General features: G+C 40.7%; 1 protein-coding gene across 1 annotated transcript; it reads left to right on the forward strand.

Annotated features, from left to right (window-relative positions):
- Positions 1–480: 480 nt before the first annotated feature.
- On the forward strand, positions 481–10,993 carry LOC148029694 (long chain acyl-CoA synthetase 4-like). Its single transcript, XM_087685982.1, has 19 exons — positions 481–1,136; positions 2,960–3,023; positions 3,136–3,225; positions 4,381–4,437; positions 4,581–4,629; positions 4,776–4,852; positions 4,951–4,990; positions 5,240–5,334; positions 5,417–5,584; positions 6,422–6,532; positions 7,721–7,808; positions 7,936–8,002; positions 8,111–8,186; positions 9,330–9,447; positions 9,542–9,787; positions 9,880–10,019; positions 10,091–10,273; positions 10,386–10,505; positions 10,639–10,993. The coding sequence occupies exons 1-19, from the start codon at positions 961–963 to the stop codon at positions 10,684–10,686; spliced, it is 2,013 nt and encodes a 670-aa protein (XP_087542108.1). The 5' UTR covers positions 481–960; the 3' UTR covers positions 10,687–10,993.
- The last annotated feature ends 5,479 nt before the right edge of the window (positions 10,994–16,472 follow it).

Genomic DNA, 16,472 nt, shown 5'->3' on the forward strand with positions numbered 1-16,472 from the left:
TTGGTGCAGTCTCTAGAAGAAACTTTGGTTTCAAGCTTTGCTTCACCTATGTGGGTTATTAATATTGAGAGTTTGCATGCAATGTTTGGACAAACTTAAACTTTGTGGTGTGGTTCATACATATTTCATTAGTGGTTCATTTTACTGTAGCAATGTTATTTCTCATTGTAACATCCAAGGATTATCTAGAGCTACTTCTAATTGTTGTGCAGCAAGTATAGATACAAGTTTACAAATTTGGTGCATGGTCATTTCATGTATATATAAGTCTATGTGCTCTTTGATGCAAATGCATATTTGGCCTTTTATACATGTGTAAGAGAGAGAGAGAGGACGAGAGTGATTGAGTGAGTGAGTGGGAATATAGAGGTGTAAATGGGGTGAGAGATAAAAGGGTTGTGAGTAGAGGAAAGTAAAACATGTGTAAGATTTTTGTGACAGCATTACCCACTGTGCACAGCGTTCCTTGCGCAGAAACGCTAGTAGTCTTGAGGCTGGCCAACCCCGGCAGACGCACATTTAATGCAGATACGAAAGCCACGAATTCAGCTTGCTTCGTCTGCCTCATTCATGCTGTCCCCTCGATTGACATATCGTACTCTTCCAATTCATCGCTGCCGCTGCGGTTGCGCCATCGCGGCAGCCTTAAACATCGCCATCGTCCTAGTCCTGATGCGCCAGCTGGCCTCTTTTGCAGGCAGCCATAATCAAGGTGTCCTTCCATTTACCAACTCTCCTCTGTCCTAGTGTCCTAGAGGGGCCTTGATCATTATCTGCAGTGGAGGCAAGACAAATCGTGCAAAGGTCTGAAGATGAAGACAGAGAGAGTGGGGGGCGCACAAAAGCATACATATTTGCTGGTCTGAACCTCATGGAAGGCCACTGCCTGCCTCATTCGCAAGTGCAGCTAGCTTTCTTCGGCTACAGGGGTAGGGTTTTCTGCCGACCAGGATCATCATCATGCAGGGGCGGCGTACTTCCTTGGCCAAGCTCAAGAACTACAACTACGAAGCAGAGCCCGGAAGGGAGGGCGTCGGCGGGAAGCCCTCCGTCGGTCCGGTCTACAGAAGTATTCTGTCCAGGGATGGATTCCCCCCTCCTCCTCCTGGCATTGATACTTGCTGGGATGTATTCAGGTGCGAGCGTATCCCAAAACGTGTCACCACTGAGGGAATTAAGCAAGGGCGTTCTTGTCCTGTGTCACCATTAAGGCAATTTAGCAGGCGCCCTTGTTCTCCGGGCAAGCAAACTGTTGCCTTACTCCAATGTTGGTCCGAATGCAATTCTTAAGGTGTCAAACGATACGTCTTCAAGTCCTAGCATCTGAAGATGGGGAGTCAGACAGTTCATCATGCATTTTTGTTCTCTTGCCGAGATCAAGAAGTTTTAGACAAATACCCACTATAATTCCCACATTGTGAATTGCGATGAAAATATCATTAGCTTCTCTGTGCTAGGGACCCCATACCTAGGGGGCCAATAGCCTCCTGTCTTCAACTGCACCTAGCTAGGTATGCAGTGCCTCTGAAGCAAAAGCTCATGATGCTGAACACAATAGAAAAAAGAAGAGAGAAGAAGCCCTTTTCCCCCCTGGCAAAATGCCAGAACCTTCTTGTGAAGCTATAACAGCCGGCTGTCTTCTCTCTCCAGTGTTTGTCCAAATGCAAGTGTTAATGTGTCAAGTGATACGTCTTCAGGTCTCTGCATCTCAGGAGGGGGAAGTAATGTAGTTTAACACTTCTTTGTTCTCTTGACGTGCTGCAACAGCAGGCTGTTTCCTCACTCAAATAGCGGTCCAGGTTTAGTCACGTGTCTTGAAGCAGACTGCTAGCTCTTCCACTGAAGGGAGCTAGCTTTCTCTCACCGAAGGGGCTCTAATTTCGGATTTGATGGAGCATTAGTTTTCATCCATGACAACCACATCATGGAATTGGAATTGTCTTGCTTCAGCTTAATGATTCTCCCTCCTGCTTTCTGCTCCTTGAGCATGCTGGTTAGATCACCCAAGCCTTCTTTCAACCTATCACTATCCAGGTCAATATTGATATCAAGGAAGATGGGTCACACATATGCTCGTATTGGGTTCCTGTGTTGCGATGTACTTCCTCTGAGCATGAACTAAACTTTTTGAGCTGCTCTGGCAATTTTTGGTCAAAGATGTTTTGGCTCTTAAGGCACTCTAAAATGGCATTTTGAAGGGGTCCTGAGAGAGTATCAAGGTGCTTGATGTGTGGGAATGTGATAATACTGGTGGCAAAGGTTTGTCATCCCAAGAGAAATGACAACAGTTAGCTCTTCGCCTTAGGTCCATGAGAGGCCTTTCGCAGGAGGCGAAGTTTGGATTTAACCGGTGTAACCTGAGTGTTTGCACTCCGTTCTGTAACCAATTCTCCACCATTTTTGTAATGGAGCTTGTGATTTCAAACTTCGTCAATTTTGGCAAAGTTTGCCTAACTGTGTCGCCTGTCAACTTTCTTTAGGTGGTTCCTCATTCTGCAAACCTTATTGCAGTTCCCTCAACCTGCTGCAGTCTGTTTTTTGATTAAATTGGCTATAAAGTGACTGGCCCGTTTAGTCTTGTGCGGACGAGCAGGCAGAGTTTGGCAGTGTAAAGTTGTCAACTGGCATGGTGTGTGTGCGTAAGGCTTCTGACATGCCTGAGGCTTGGAAAAAGAAAAACAAAATACTTCTTACTCTTCCAGCATTATTTACTTTCATTGGTGAATGGTCCTTTCCACGGCTTTCTGAAGTTAGGGGAAGTGTAGGGGATGCAGCACGACCATTTGACAGGATAATACATATCAAATGATTGAAGTCAGTAGGTCAGCTTTAAGGCACTGAGACTTGTCAAGCACGTGTTTGAAGTTTCATTACTCAAGAGGGTAGTGTTACAGCCTAGTTTGAGTAGTTTTGTGCTTGGGGAAAGCTGCTAAGTTCCAAACACTACTACCTTTTGCAGCAAATCTGTTGAGAGGAATCCCAACAACAGACTTTTTGGTCGTCGAGAGATCATTGCTGGAAAGGTAGGCACCTTAAAGCTAATCACATTTTGATTTTTTAATTGGCTACTTGGGTCTGTAATGATTAGACATTGTAAACAATGCAGAGTTCTAATCTGTTGTGCTGGACCTGCAGGCTGGCAAATTCATATGGTTGAGTTATAAGGAAGCCTATGACCTAGTTGTACACATTGGATCAGCTATGCGTACATGTGGAGTAAAACCTGTATGTTAATTTTCCGATTTGCAGATTCCTAATGAATCTTGATAGTTTCTAATAATGCAAAGTAGAGGAACTCATATGTCAAGCTACTGACAATATAAGTCAAGCACCTCTCCTGGACATTAGATGTTCCGAGCCCATGAACACCTTAAAGCAATGCTAGTAGTATATTCTCAGATGTGTTCATTGGCTGAAGTGCAGCCCTGGTTTGGCTGTTCGACAGTTTTTGAATGCATCCACTGAGCCCACATTCCAATTGTTCTTGTTAGAGAAGTAGTCAAAGATGTACCAGCTGGGACAATTCTGGGCTAGTACGGGCACTATGCAATCATGAAACATTTTAGCTTGAATGATCATTTGGAAAGCTCGACTTAAATCACAGAACGTCTTAGCTTTGGTGCTTCACAACTAAGTTTGGATTTGATCACTTTTATTTAACCATATTCATTGGAACCTTGGCCAGTAAATTCTATGCGTATTAGAATTTAAACTAGTTGGATTTTTAAGCTGGTTCACTAGAACTTGTTGCACCAGGCAATGGCTTTTGTATACAGTTTGTCTCAGCTGATACATAAGCTCACGAAGTCAGAATATCTGCATGCTCTTCAAGGTAAGGTGGAGGTTACACTATATATAACAGGACAGTTGTTGCTGGTTAGCTATAGGTCCTTTCCTGGTGATTGAAAGAATGTCGAAAGCATATGGAACCTTGTAACTTATAGTAAAGGATGAACTTTGAGGTATTTGCATTCTTAGTAAGAATTGGAAGCAGTCCGGAGGTGTCTGGATTCAAAGGGTTCAAGGTTAGCTGTATGTGCATTTCAGCCTAGACATACAAGAGAGTGTTGCACATGTGCAGATGCATCCACATCTACTATATGTGTAGATGTAGATTTTTTACAACTTTGCCAGCTTTAATATAGGCTTAAAGCATTTCTGACTGGGGGTTTTGGATGCATGCTTGACATCTGAGCATCTGTTGTCATAAAATTAATATTTTAAAGCAGGTTAAAATAAAGTTGAGTCACAGTTTTACTTCTATATAGCCAATGACATATGACTAATTTGTTGTGAAGTCATCAGGACAAGTTGTGAGCTTGTTTTCATGCAAGGTTTGAACTGCTATATAATTTGGTCTTTTGTCTGGTTCTCATGCAGACAGACAAGTGTGGCATTTATGGAGCAAATTGCCCAGAATGGGCAATAACAATGGAGGTCTGTGAGTGTAGCTTTTTATTTGGGTTTGGATTTTCTTTCATCCTGGTTGTGGCCAAGCAATTGGCTTGACCATATAACTGTATAGATCAAACAATGTTTGTATCAGCTGGCTCTGATAATTCTAGTACTTGTAATCACAGGCTTGCAACGGGCATTCTATTTGCTGTGTCCCTTTGTATGATACTTTAGGTATTTATCTATTTGTGCCCTTGTAAGACAAAAGTGATGGCGATGTTTTATCAATATAACATTTTCTGTTTTGTTGCTTTGTATCACAAAGACTTCATTATCTTTTCCTTCGAGGAGTTAAGCATTGATACTTGGAATTCTTACAGGGGCAAATGCAGTCGAATATATTATCAAACATGCTGAATTAGAAATTGCATTTGTGCAGGAGGCAAAACTTCCGGAGGTACTGTAATTTTGATAGACTCTTTGAAGACATTACTGTTTTTCCTGGATGTTGATGTACTCGCTGGTTACAGCCCCTTAATTTGTTTCTTCTTGCAGCTTCTGAAGTCCCTGGCTAATTGTTCATCATTCTTGAAAAGTAAGCTCAATACTAAGAGTTTTGGTTTTTTATACATAGTGATTCTATGCCTTATATGCCTTGCTCTATCTATTTTTTCCCAGCTATTGTAGTTCCATTTTAAAAGTTTTTGAAATTTGTTGCACTTTAGCTCTTTGATATTATTGGAGAGTCACATGTGAATAAGATTTAAACAGACTCTGCCTTACTATTCAGCAGCTTTTGAGGGTTTGGTTTTGGTAGTCAAAGGTTTTTTCTTTTGCCCTACAGCCATTGTCAGCTTTGGTTCATTCTCTGAACAACAAAAGGGTGAAATTGGGAATTGGGGAGTGAAATCATACTCGTGGAAAGAGTTTTTGGAGCTGGTATGCATTTGTGAAATTTGCAGAAGATTTGTTGCTCATACTTCTGCTTTTTAAATGTGACACTGCATGTGGAATCCTGCAGGGCATAAGCAATCCTGTTGAACTAGCACCACCTCGAGGATTCGACCTTTGCACAATCATGTACACTAGTGGGACAACTGGAGAGCCAAAAGGTGTCATGCTTACTCACGAGTCAGTGTCTTTGTATATTGGTGCAGTTGATTTCTGGCTGTCGCATTTTGAGGACAAGGCAAGTGACCATTTTCAATTTCCTGGGATGTTCTGCTAGATAGTTTCTGTGATATTGAACTTCAGTCATTTAAGACAATTTTTAACTGGAACTGAGGGAAATAGCTGTAAAGTAAATGTTTATGAGATTAAGACCTGATGTTAAAATCCAGGAATAGGGAGTAGTAGGAAATTCCTGAGGATTCGGTGTAGACAGATCCAACAGAGGGATACTTCAAAATTTTTGAACTTTGGCTTTATCTATTGATGAGAGGCAAAAAAGAGAAAAGAGAACCAGAGTTCTTTTGGAACTCCAGTGAATTCGAGCTATCCATTGCTGAGAAGCAAAAAAGTTCAAGGCCAAGGAATGTTTTTGTCTTCTTTTGTAACTTCAATGGATTTGAGTTAGTTGGTGTCTATCATGACAGTCGAATAAATTTTGATCCTTTCAGCTCAAAACTTTTGTGTACCTTGGCCCTTAAACCCAGGTTTCCTTGGAGACTTGGTTCTTTTATTTTCAAGACCTATCTTGTTGGTTAAGGCTAACATGCTGCAACTATAAGTGCAGTTATGCTGCTGAGGATAATTTCAAAACAAGACTTTTCATTCACATCGATAAGGAAAGCAGCCACAAGGTGTAGAGAAGCAGTCCCAAAATGTATTGTTCCCACATAATGTGTATACGTGAGGTATAGGTTTGTGTGGTACTAAGCAGTCGGCCATGCAAAAGAACATATACACATGAGGACGACTTGTATGTACATGCAGAAGGCTTTCTGCAAGTGTGTGCTTTTGTACTGATGTATGCTTTGCATATACACGTCATAGACTCATCTGTTGAAATTTTTTATGCATACAGATGACTGCAGATGATTCATATCTGTCATTTTTACCTTTGGCGCACGTTTTTGATCGCACCATTGAGGAGTACTTTATCTATCAAGGGGCTTCTATAGGTTATTGGCGTGGGGTACGTTTCTCTAGTATCTCAACTCATGTTTTTTGCTAATGCGGGAAAGGTTTCATGGATTTTATGGTATGGTTGGAACCTTGGCATCATGATCATGCTTATTATAAGGAATGAAAGAAGGTTATGCAGTCATGGTCTTCCTCTTATCAACTTGGAGCTTGAATTCTGTCAAAGTCTAACAAACGTTTGGCTTGCCATTAAGTGTCAATTTGGTTTGCCCAATTCAATGCTTGCTGAATGCAGAACCACAGCGCTCGTTTTCTAAATAGAATATTTACAAGACCTAGGTTGGTTTTATGTGGGTATCTAGCAAGGTGTTTGGGTTGCCAAGAACCTTCAGCAAGTTAGGCATTTAGGGAACATCAGTTTAGTTCTTGAATGCCGTGAAGTCAAGTCATACATTGTTAATTCATTATAGGTACCATTCATTGTGCCTATTGCACAGTGGCTGGAGTATTACTGTCACAGTGGGCATTCAATACCTTCAATTAGAGCTTTCCCTCTCGAGTTAGTACAAGGTTTTCCCTCTCAAGTTAGTGTAGGGTTTGACCTCTTGGTGAGTCGATTGATCTCATGGATCTGTTGAATCATTACCTCTCGAGTCAGTGTATAGTAATGGTGATGTCTTGCCAAGGCAAATGATGGATTTACTAAATCGGGACCTCTTGCTAGCTGCATACGAATTTGATTGAAACTTGTTCTGTGTTCCTAAAATTTACTTGGCATTTTCACATCTAGACATGTAGCCATTAAAATGTACAACACGAACGCCATCCAAAAGTTCTCAGAGTGGGTGGATTGTGTACCTAAAATTTAAATGCTTGATCAATATAGAGCTACAGTATGGCTTCGAACTAGAATATATACAGCTAGATTGAGTCACCTAGGTCTTTGGGTTACAAAACGTGTGAGGATGCAGGTTCAGGTAGCAAGCATGTATCAAGCTCTTAGATCATTAATCTAGTGGTCTTTGCGGTAGCTATTAGGTCCAAAGAGGCTAGGCATTGAAATGTTTCAGAAATGCCTAGTGATGATGGGGATGGGGAGCAGCAAGTACTCTGGAACACATTATGTTTGTAAAACAAGAGGTTTGGGTTTTATGCATCCTGCCTGCTTTGCAGACAGAATAGTGCTTGTGTGTATCATTGTATCATTTGATCTTATTACTCTTGTTTTGTTATTGTGAAGGACCCAACATTGGTTCTGGAGGATTTACAAGAGTTAAAGCCGTCACTGTTTGCTGGAGTACCTAAGGTTTTTGATCGTGTTTACTCAGGTACTTAACATGCTTCGCCACAATGTAGTTTCAAAATCAATAGTTATTAAAATCCTTGAGATAAGGAGGAATTCCATCTCTCTTGCTTTGTATCAATGCAAGTTGCCATCTATTTGTCTGGGTGCAGTGAGTCAGAAAAGGCTAAGTGAGGCTCCTCTGACCCTCAGGCTACTTTTTCAGGCTTGCTACAGATAGTAAGCCCTTTTTTTGATTATTCTCTGGCTGTGGACATAAGCTTTGTTACGTAAAGAAGTGTGCTCCTTTTGTTGTATTTGTTAGCTAGATTCTTCTTCTGACTGCAGTAAGTACTTTTGGATGAAACTCGGCTATGACCATGACAAAGCCTCACCTTTGGCAGATCATTTGATTTTTAAAAAGGTCAGTGTCAAATGATATCCCAACCTTTAATTTGGTTCATTCAAGTCGTCCATAGGCTACTATTTAGTTTTTGATTAATTAGGGTGTACAGACTAGAGCCAGGTCATGTGCATCCCAGTTCCCAAGAATCTGCTTCTCCTGTATGCTTCCTATGGAGGGGCAAGGCTTACACTGACTTTCAAAGTTGGTGCTAGGAAGTCCAACTTGTGTTCATCAAGATGTGACTTGATAGGACGTCTTTCTCGGCACGAACCGTTCCTGCTATTACAAGCAGAACATTGCTGTGACTAACCCAATCGTTCAGTTTCCTGCAACTTGATAATGTACCCTGTAGGGTAAGAGGGCCCTTAGAGTGAACAAAATTCACTGCTGTTGGAAACCAAAGCAGGCCACGATCTGTATAAACCTGTGTGCTGATTCAACGCTCAGAAATTCCTATCAGCCCAGATCATGGTCATTTACAAGGAGATGCATCCTAAAATTTTTATGTGACATTCAGGGACGAGAAGGGAAACAGAAACAAAGACTGGAATACACCACAATTGAAATTGTGGGAAGTTCAGAGAAAGTGCAACTCTTTTGGGGGGGTACCTGTACTGTCATGGGGGGACTGTAAACTTATCGCCCCCCTTACCCTAGGGAGGGGTATGTTACAGCTTTGTTGCAGTTGTAAGGTCTCAGATCTGTTGCGATCAGTAAAAAATGTGCCGTCTGTGTTATGATAATCATTATGTACAACTCGGGTGTGGTATAGTGCCTTTAAGTTAGGGAGGTAAGGCCATTAGTAGCTCCTCGTACTAGCTATGTTTGGAATCCATGACTCTAAGCTAGTACCTGCCTGTCTAAATTTCCTGTGGTATCAGTGGTTCCCTTTCTGGATTCTTATCATGCGGAACAGTGAATATGCACTCTATAGGCTCCTTTGCATTGTATGATAATGCACATATACTAGACATAAGGTGAGCTTTAGTGAATCCAGTATCAGTCCTGAACAAGTATATTCGGAGTGTTATTTTAAAATGAACCTTGTAGTTTTAAAGGTGTTCTTGGGTGTTATACAAACGGGATCTCATGTTGCCTGAGATTGGATTTTGTATAAAGTTTTTCTGCAGTCCCATTTCATTCAATCAATGAGTTGTGCAGATTGGAAAAGCACTGGGGGGGCGTGTTAGGCTTCTCATGACAGGAGCAGCCCCTATGCCATCCTATGTTGAAGAGTTCCTTCGAGTTACTACATGTGCAATGGTGGTACAGGGATATGGTATCGACATAAGTTCAATGGTGGCTAGCTTTGTCCTAAGGTCCATGTTTTTAGTAGAGTTGCTGACATATATGTCTGCTGATTTTGTTGAAAGGCTTGACTGAAACATGTGCGGGAAGTTTTTGTTGCGTCCCGAATGAACTATCAATGATTGGTACAGTTGGAGTACCATCTCCTAGCATTGAGGTGAGGCTGGAGTCTGTACCAGAAATGGGTTATGATGCTTTAGCAACTACTCCCACAGGAGAAATTTGCATACGAAGTAAGATAATGTTCTCTGGCTACTATAAGAGAGATGATCTAACCAGAGAAGTGATGGAGGATGGATGGTTCCACACTGGTAAGTAAGTGCTCATTCTTCTCTCTGAACTATGTCTTGTACTTAAAATGACAAGTGAATTTGCAACTAGTTTGAAAGTTGTTCAATGCCAGGGGACATTGGTGAGTGGCAGCCCAATGGGTCATTAAAGATTATTGACAGAAAGAAGAACATATTCAAGCTATCTCAGGGAGAGTATGTTGCTGTGGAGAACCTGGAGTTGGTTTATGGTGTGTGCCCATATGTTGATTCGGTAAGATCATAGTTGGTCTCGGTTATTATTTATTTGATGGGAATCAAATGACACTTGATTGTTATATGCAGATCTGGGTCTATGGCAATAGCTTTGAATCATATCTAGTTGCTGTGGTTGTACCGAATGAGTATGCCCTCAAGGGCTGGGCCGGAGCTAATGGTCTAAAAGGTGATCTACAAGATCTGTGCAAGGAAAGAAGGGTTCAGGAGTTCTGTCTGGAGGAACTAAAAGCTTTAGGGAGGAAACAGAAGGTAACAGTGTTTGCACTGCACTATGCTATTTTTTCTGTATGGTATATGTTTCAGGGTTTGACATCTGTGGATGTGACATACAAGAGAGCTATGTGCGTTTGCTGTTTTGTAGCTGAGGGGCTTTGAGATTGTGAAAGCAGTTCACCTGGAGCCTATGCCCTTTGACATGGAACGTGATTTACTTACTCCCACTTTTAAGAAGAAGAGGCCTCAGTTATTGAAGTACTACCAGGTATCCACAAGGAGCCCCCATGCGTATGAGAGAGAGAGAGAGAGAGAGAGAGAGAGAGAGGCTATCACTGTATTTGAACTTGCAAATTCTTAGTGTGGTCAAGGTCTAATCATCGGTGGTCTTTTTTTTCTAGAATGTCATTGATGAGCTCTATTGGAAGATAAAGCAACAAGGAAGTTGAAAGCACACCAAGAGCAATTGCAGGTATCGTTTACAATCAAAACTTGTGGGTGTGCCCACAGATGGCTTTCCTGAAGACACTGGAAGTATGCGGTCACTTTTCTGCTAATTCTGCAGATTCCTTAGATGGAAAGTCATTCTTTCATGCAACATACAAACTGTTTACCACTGCCAAGTGGAGTCTTATCCTGTATAATGTTAAACATTATAACATGGCAGTGTAGCCACCTCCTTTCAGACGCATGTGGGCACACAAAACATAATTTTGTAGCTTACATATTTGAAAATACTAATACTCGCTTCACTCCTCTCTCTATTTCTTTTTCGGTAAGGGTAATTGTATTAATTACTAGAAACGTAAAATAGAAGAGTCAGCATTGAATTATATGGCCGACAAAGAAACCCAAGAAACTAAATAATAATATTGGCTTCCTTCACTCATCTCTCCGTCTCTTTCTCACACCTCGCCCTTTTTTTAATTGAGATACTCATCTCTCTCTCTCTCTCTCTCTCTCTCTCTCTCTCTGTCACACACACACACACACATACGCACACACAGTCACGAACATGGCATAAGTCATCACATTACGGAGGTAGCTCATCAGAGTTGTCTCTCAAGGTCTATGTCGGTGGTCTGTCCATTCTGCAGTTCCTGAAGGTGTACCACTAGGTTGTAGTATTTTGCCAGGATGCATAGAGATAATGTCGCTAACTTGTACTACATTCAACAGTGTAAGGTGCTGTGTTATATTAATCCACAAAAATATCTGTAATTGCAAGAATCCTAAGTAGACAAGTTAATTCCAACTTTCCAAGCAACGGGGACCGATTGCAAGAATCCTAAGTAGACAAGTTAATTCCAACTTTCGGAGCAACGGGGATCGAACGGCAATGTGAAGGCTTAATGAAGGTCATATACCGATGACTGGAGACAACATTCAAATTTGCAGAGTAAAGCAGCAATGAATACAATAGCTATAGATAAAATTAATATAGGTAAGTATTAAAGCTATACAAGGGCTAGGACAATACTTCAATCCTATCACATTGCTGGTGCTTGCAAGGATGCCAAGTGATATAGAGCCAATTTCTCAGAGGTTGCCTATTGAATTTGGAATAGAGACATTTCGTATTCGTCCTCTGGCTCCTGTAAGTTGATGTAAGACCGTAGGCCTATGTGGTTACCAGTAAGCGTCGGCTGTCTCGTGTATTCCCTCATCCTCGTCAAGTCTTGCTACTAGTATCACATATAATTTACAGCTATCTGCTGGTAAACATTGAAGAACATTTTCAAGGACTTAATGCAATACGGCAACATGAAGTGCATGGTATCGAGTGTCTCTCGAATATGGAGTGCTTTCAATGTTTTCTGGGTCTGTCAAACAAGTACCCTTTTGCATGTGAAATATCTTGTCTACGTTACCTTCTCTGTCCAATTGCTCGGGGCTCGCTTTCAGACACCAAATTCTCTTGAAGATCATTGCTACACTTCTTTAGCTTATTTTCTATATTTCTTGTCCTATCCTATAAAACTTATTGAAATGAAATGCATTGAAGGAACCATGTGAATTGGTTAGCATTATACCTATTTACATAGTTATTGATGGGTAGGAACATTTTAATGTAGATTTTGCAAAAATCAAGAAGTCCTGGCGGTTACTATTACTAACATATATATGAATTGGAAGGGTTGCTTGGGTATAAGGACCCATCAACCTACAAATCGACGTTCTTTTCTTCTGCCCAATATGGCAAATTTGATGCAGCATCTGAACCGTATTTATGATGTGGGGTATTTGCCAACGTATTACTCATCCACACAAACATGCGTCTACTTTTGTCTTTGTTATTGGTTAGAATTCCAAGCGCTGCCATTGAGACAATGGCCCGGAGTAGGAGAGGGTAGTAAGCGTTGTTTGTGTGGGAGATATCGATAGAGTTGATTAATGTAATCACAAGTGAACTTTGGTTTGGGAGCTGTGGTTTCTTGTCGAGATCATTGAGATTAAGAAAGCTTCTTTTTTGGAAGGAAGTGAAAAAGGGCTATAAGATGGAAGGGCATTTTTTCTGTACGGATCCTTCTAATAAAATCCTCCTTTAAAATGAGGAAAACATAATTAGCTGATTTGGAGCTTCTTTGTAGGTTGAGTTGGGAGCTTTCTCTTATGCCTTTGATGCGCTCATATGGTACGTCTCTTAGAAATAGATCGCGACAGGGATCCGCTTTTAGTGGGCGTCTCTTTCCCTGGCAACCTTGCTTGAAAGTTGAACCTTCTCCTTCAGTGATTGTTCAATATCTATTTCAGAGGTGAGGTCCGAGTTTGCAAGAGTTGAAAGCTCGTATTACGATGGCCACATACACTTGCTCTTGCCTCCACTTGTCTACTGTGATCGCAGGATGTATGGATGGTCTATCATGCATACCACCAACAACGATTGAAAACCCTGGGGCGTCTTTCCCTGGCAACCTTGCTTGAAAGTTGAAGCTTCTCCTTCAGTAATTGTCCAATCTCTATTTCAGAGGTGAGGCCCGAGTTTGCAAGAGTTGAATGCTCGTATTACGATATGGCCACATTCACTTACTCTTGCCCCCACTTGTCTGCTGTGATCGCATTATGTATGGATGGTCTATCATGCATACCACCAACAACGATTGAAAATCCTGGGGTATTCCACGAAAACTGCTCTGACTCCCTAATCAGCAATAGTCCATAGCTTAATCGAGTTTATTGTAGGTCTTTCTTGCACATTCAGAGCGGGTCTTATCCATGGCACCCTGTTTTTCATCCTCCAGGCACTTAGCGTGTTCTGCTTTTGCCCTGTCAATTCTTCTCTGCTTTATCCTTACCCGTCAACAATAAGCCTTGTTCCTGTCAATTTTGTGAAAGCCCCATCCCGATGCGATCGGATCGAATTCACATGCCATCAAAGGATTCTCATGCCTACAGAATATATTCTTTCAGCAAATTCAACCAAGCAGGGCGTGTAATCCATTCAATCTGCCATGCTTCGTGTGCTAGATGAGGCCATCATACACAATGACGGGGACACTGCAAGACCGAGTTTCATCAAATACCGAAGTTCCATTTCATGCGCGATGTTTTTATTTACTCATGCACATTAGTGGGAAAATGCTTGTGACCTAATGGATAGCACAATGTATCATGGGCATCGTACAATTTGTGGGTCTAGGTCCTTTGTGTATACCTAGTGTTAGTTTTTGTGGATGTTTGGTCGCCCGAGGGGTAGGGGTTTTGGTTGTGGTGGTAGTGGGGGATGCAAGGAGTCACAAAGATGAGGGTCTCGAAGGTTATGAAGTATATATATGCTCTTTCGATAGTACATGAGAATAATACATAATAACATTCTGTAATCCTTTCTTGGTTGTGGATACCCCTCCCAAGAGGTGTGCTTGATATGAAGAGGTACCAGAGCCACTATAGTGTCCCTTGGAAGCTCATCAATATCATTTGTCACTTCAAGTCTTCATAAGCTACTTTTGCTTCTTCGAGCTATCAAGATTGCAAAACATTCATAGGCTAAACATCCATCTAGCAAAACACTCATAGAAGCAAATAGAAGATACTAGAAGGCATACACAAGCTTTACAGAACACTTCATAGAAGGTTAACAAAACATAAGAATCATTCAACTCAAACTAAAACTAAATTTTTCCATCCAAAGGCCACTATTACATTCTCCTTGGGATTAATTTGCAAATTGGGTATTATCTTTCGAGTATTCAGATTAGATTGTTGATGCATGAATGCAAGATACCAACAAAAATGAGTTTGTAAGACATACAAAGATATCCTTAGATTGAGCATACACTCCAACAAATTGAAGATAGGAGTTTGAATATGTTAAAGGACTCTCCCAAGATGCAAGAATGAGAGGTCAATTAAAGAATCATGTAACATCCACTATTGTCGACACAGGATATCACTATCATATCTCGGAGTATCCATCGCAGATTGTGGAGGAAGATTTATATATCTAGTAGATGAGGGTACTAGAATAATACGAGAACATTGAAAAGATGGGTAAGACATCATAAAAAGATGATAATTGAAGGGACAATGAGGATAGCAAAGGAGGGAAATATAATAAGAATGTTTGAAGGGACTTTGTTGAAAAGACAGAGGGAATAGGTGGAATAATAGGAGGTTTAGTAGGGGTAGAAGAAGATACAAGACATGTGATGAATGGACAATTAGTAAAAACAAGAATTTGAGGGAGTTTGTAGGAGTGAAAGATAAGATAGGAATGGTATTTGGATTAGAATTGATGATAGAAATATACAAAGGTAGACGATAAGAAGTGAGGAATAGGAAAGGAGATTATTGGGATCATAAGGGTAAATAGAATAACATAATTTGAAAGTTTGGAAAAATTCATTTGTAAACAAGGGATTATCTATAATATGTATTAATACTTGAGAGCGTAAAGACTGGATATCGGATTTATGAAAAAGACTTCGTTAATGGCGTGGATCCATGACACCATTCTTCTAAGGAGGATCCCAAGCATGTTCTCTGCACTAAGATGTTTTGCTGATGATAATTTCTGAAGCCTCAATTGAATGTACATACATGATAACCTATAAGATAACGTCACCTACATAAATGTTCGCATCCTCCTTATCAACAATTTGTAAATCTCCTGTATGATACATGAAAGAAAGGAACACTGTCTCATGAGAAATCAGCTCACCCACAAATCTATCCAAACATAGATTTCAACAAGTTTGCAGACCACATTCTGTCACCTATCCTTTGGAGGTTCTAAATCCACATTACTCAAGGAAATATACAAGACTAAGTTTTGTTGATTATAATTAATCTAGAAAGAAAACGGAGGTGATACCAATTTAGTATAGTGAATAAAATCATCTTGGACATGGTTCATGCATTATTAAAGGCGCTTTATCTTAACAGAGAAACCATCACATAACTTAGTCTTTTGTTGTAATGGGTCATGCTCCTCTTTAGAAGACAGCACTAGAAGATACCACAGGAGCTAGAGAAGCAATATAAAGGGTGCCTACTTTATTATGGAGTTGTTTAATAAGTTTTTTCTATGACTCTACAGTTTCTTGAGAGTGCTGTAACTGACCCTCACATGTACCAAGCTTACTAGCTAACATTATTATCTCCTTGAGAGCATAAATTTTCTCTTTGGTTACTGACACATTCTCCTCTTCTAAAGTAGTGATTCTAGCTCTTTATGGTGGCTTTCTATAAATCCATTAAAGTTGTAGCTATAGTTATCTGTCTATGGATGTCACTCAAGGTAGCATTCTTAGAGGCTAGATCCTCTAAAGCCTTCCTAAGCTGGTTGGTGAGGGAGTCCACCTTGTCTTGTAGAGAGATGTAAACACACACATATATATGGGTTGAAGACACGAAGTGATGGAGATTTCCAAAGTAGACTCGACACTAGAAACCAATTGTGAAAGCATGGGTATAAATAACATTGTTTGCAAGGAGGAAGGGATCTGCAAATCTAATTGTCCTTTCCTTTGGGCTGCAAATAGATTTGTATAGGAAAGGAACGAGGGAAGAGAGTTGCTAGAAATAGTAGGAGCACATTCCTGTATATGCAAATCTAGAAGAATACGAGGATTGAAAGAATCCTTTGTGTGTAAACATTTTTTTCGATGGAAATCGGTCGAAGGCTCATATTTAGAATTAGAGTTTGGTTGTATTGGAAGAGGAGAGGGAACAGGAGGTGGAGGTTTCTTTGGAAGAGGGGTAGGATTAGGTACTAGCATTGCATCTGGAGGTG

This window comes from Lygodium microphyllum, chromosome 10 (genome assembly GCF_053477565.2).
Source record: "Lygodium microphyllum isolate KBCC chromosome 10, Lygodium_microphyllum_v1.1.10, whole genome shotgun sequence".
In the NCBI taxonomy this organism is placed as follows: domain Eukaryota; kingdom Viridiplantae; phylum Streptophyta; class Polypodiopsida; order Schizaeales; family Lygodiaceae; genus Lygodium; species Lygodium microphyllum.

Bases quoted from the DNA above. Each gene is read 5' to 3' on its own strand.
- LOC148029694 (XM_087685982.1), top strand. From the start codon at position 961: ATGCAGGGGCGGCGTACTTCCTTGGCCAAGCTCAAGAACTACAACTAC. The intron at 4,853-4,950 runs GTACTGTAATTT...TTCTTCTTGCAG, and splicing joins AGGAGGCAAAACTTCCGGAG to CTTCTGAAGTCCCTGGCTAA. The intron at 10,020-10,090 runs GTAAGATCATAG...TGTTATATGCAG, and splicing joins TGTGCCCATATGTTGATTCG to ATCTGGGTCTATGGCAATAG.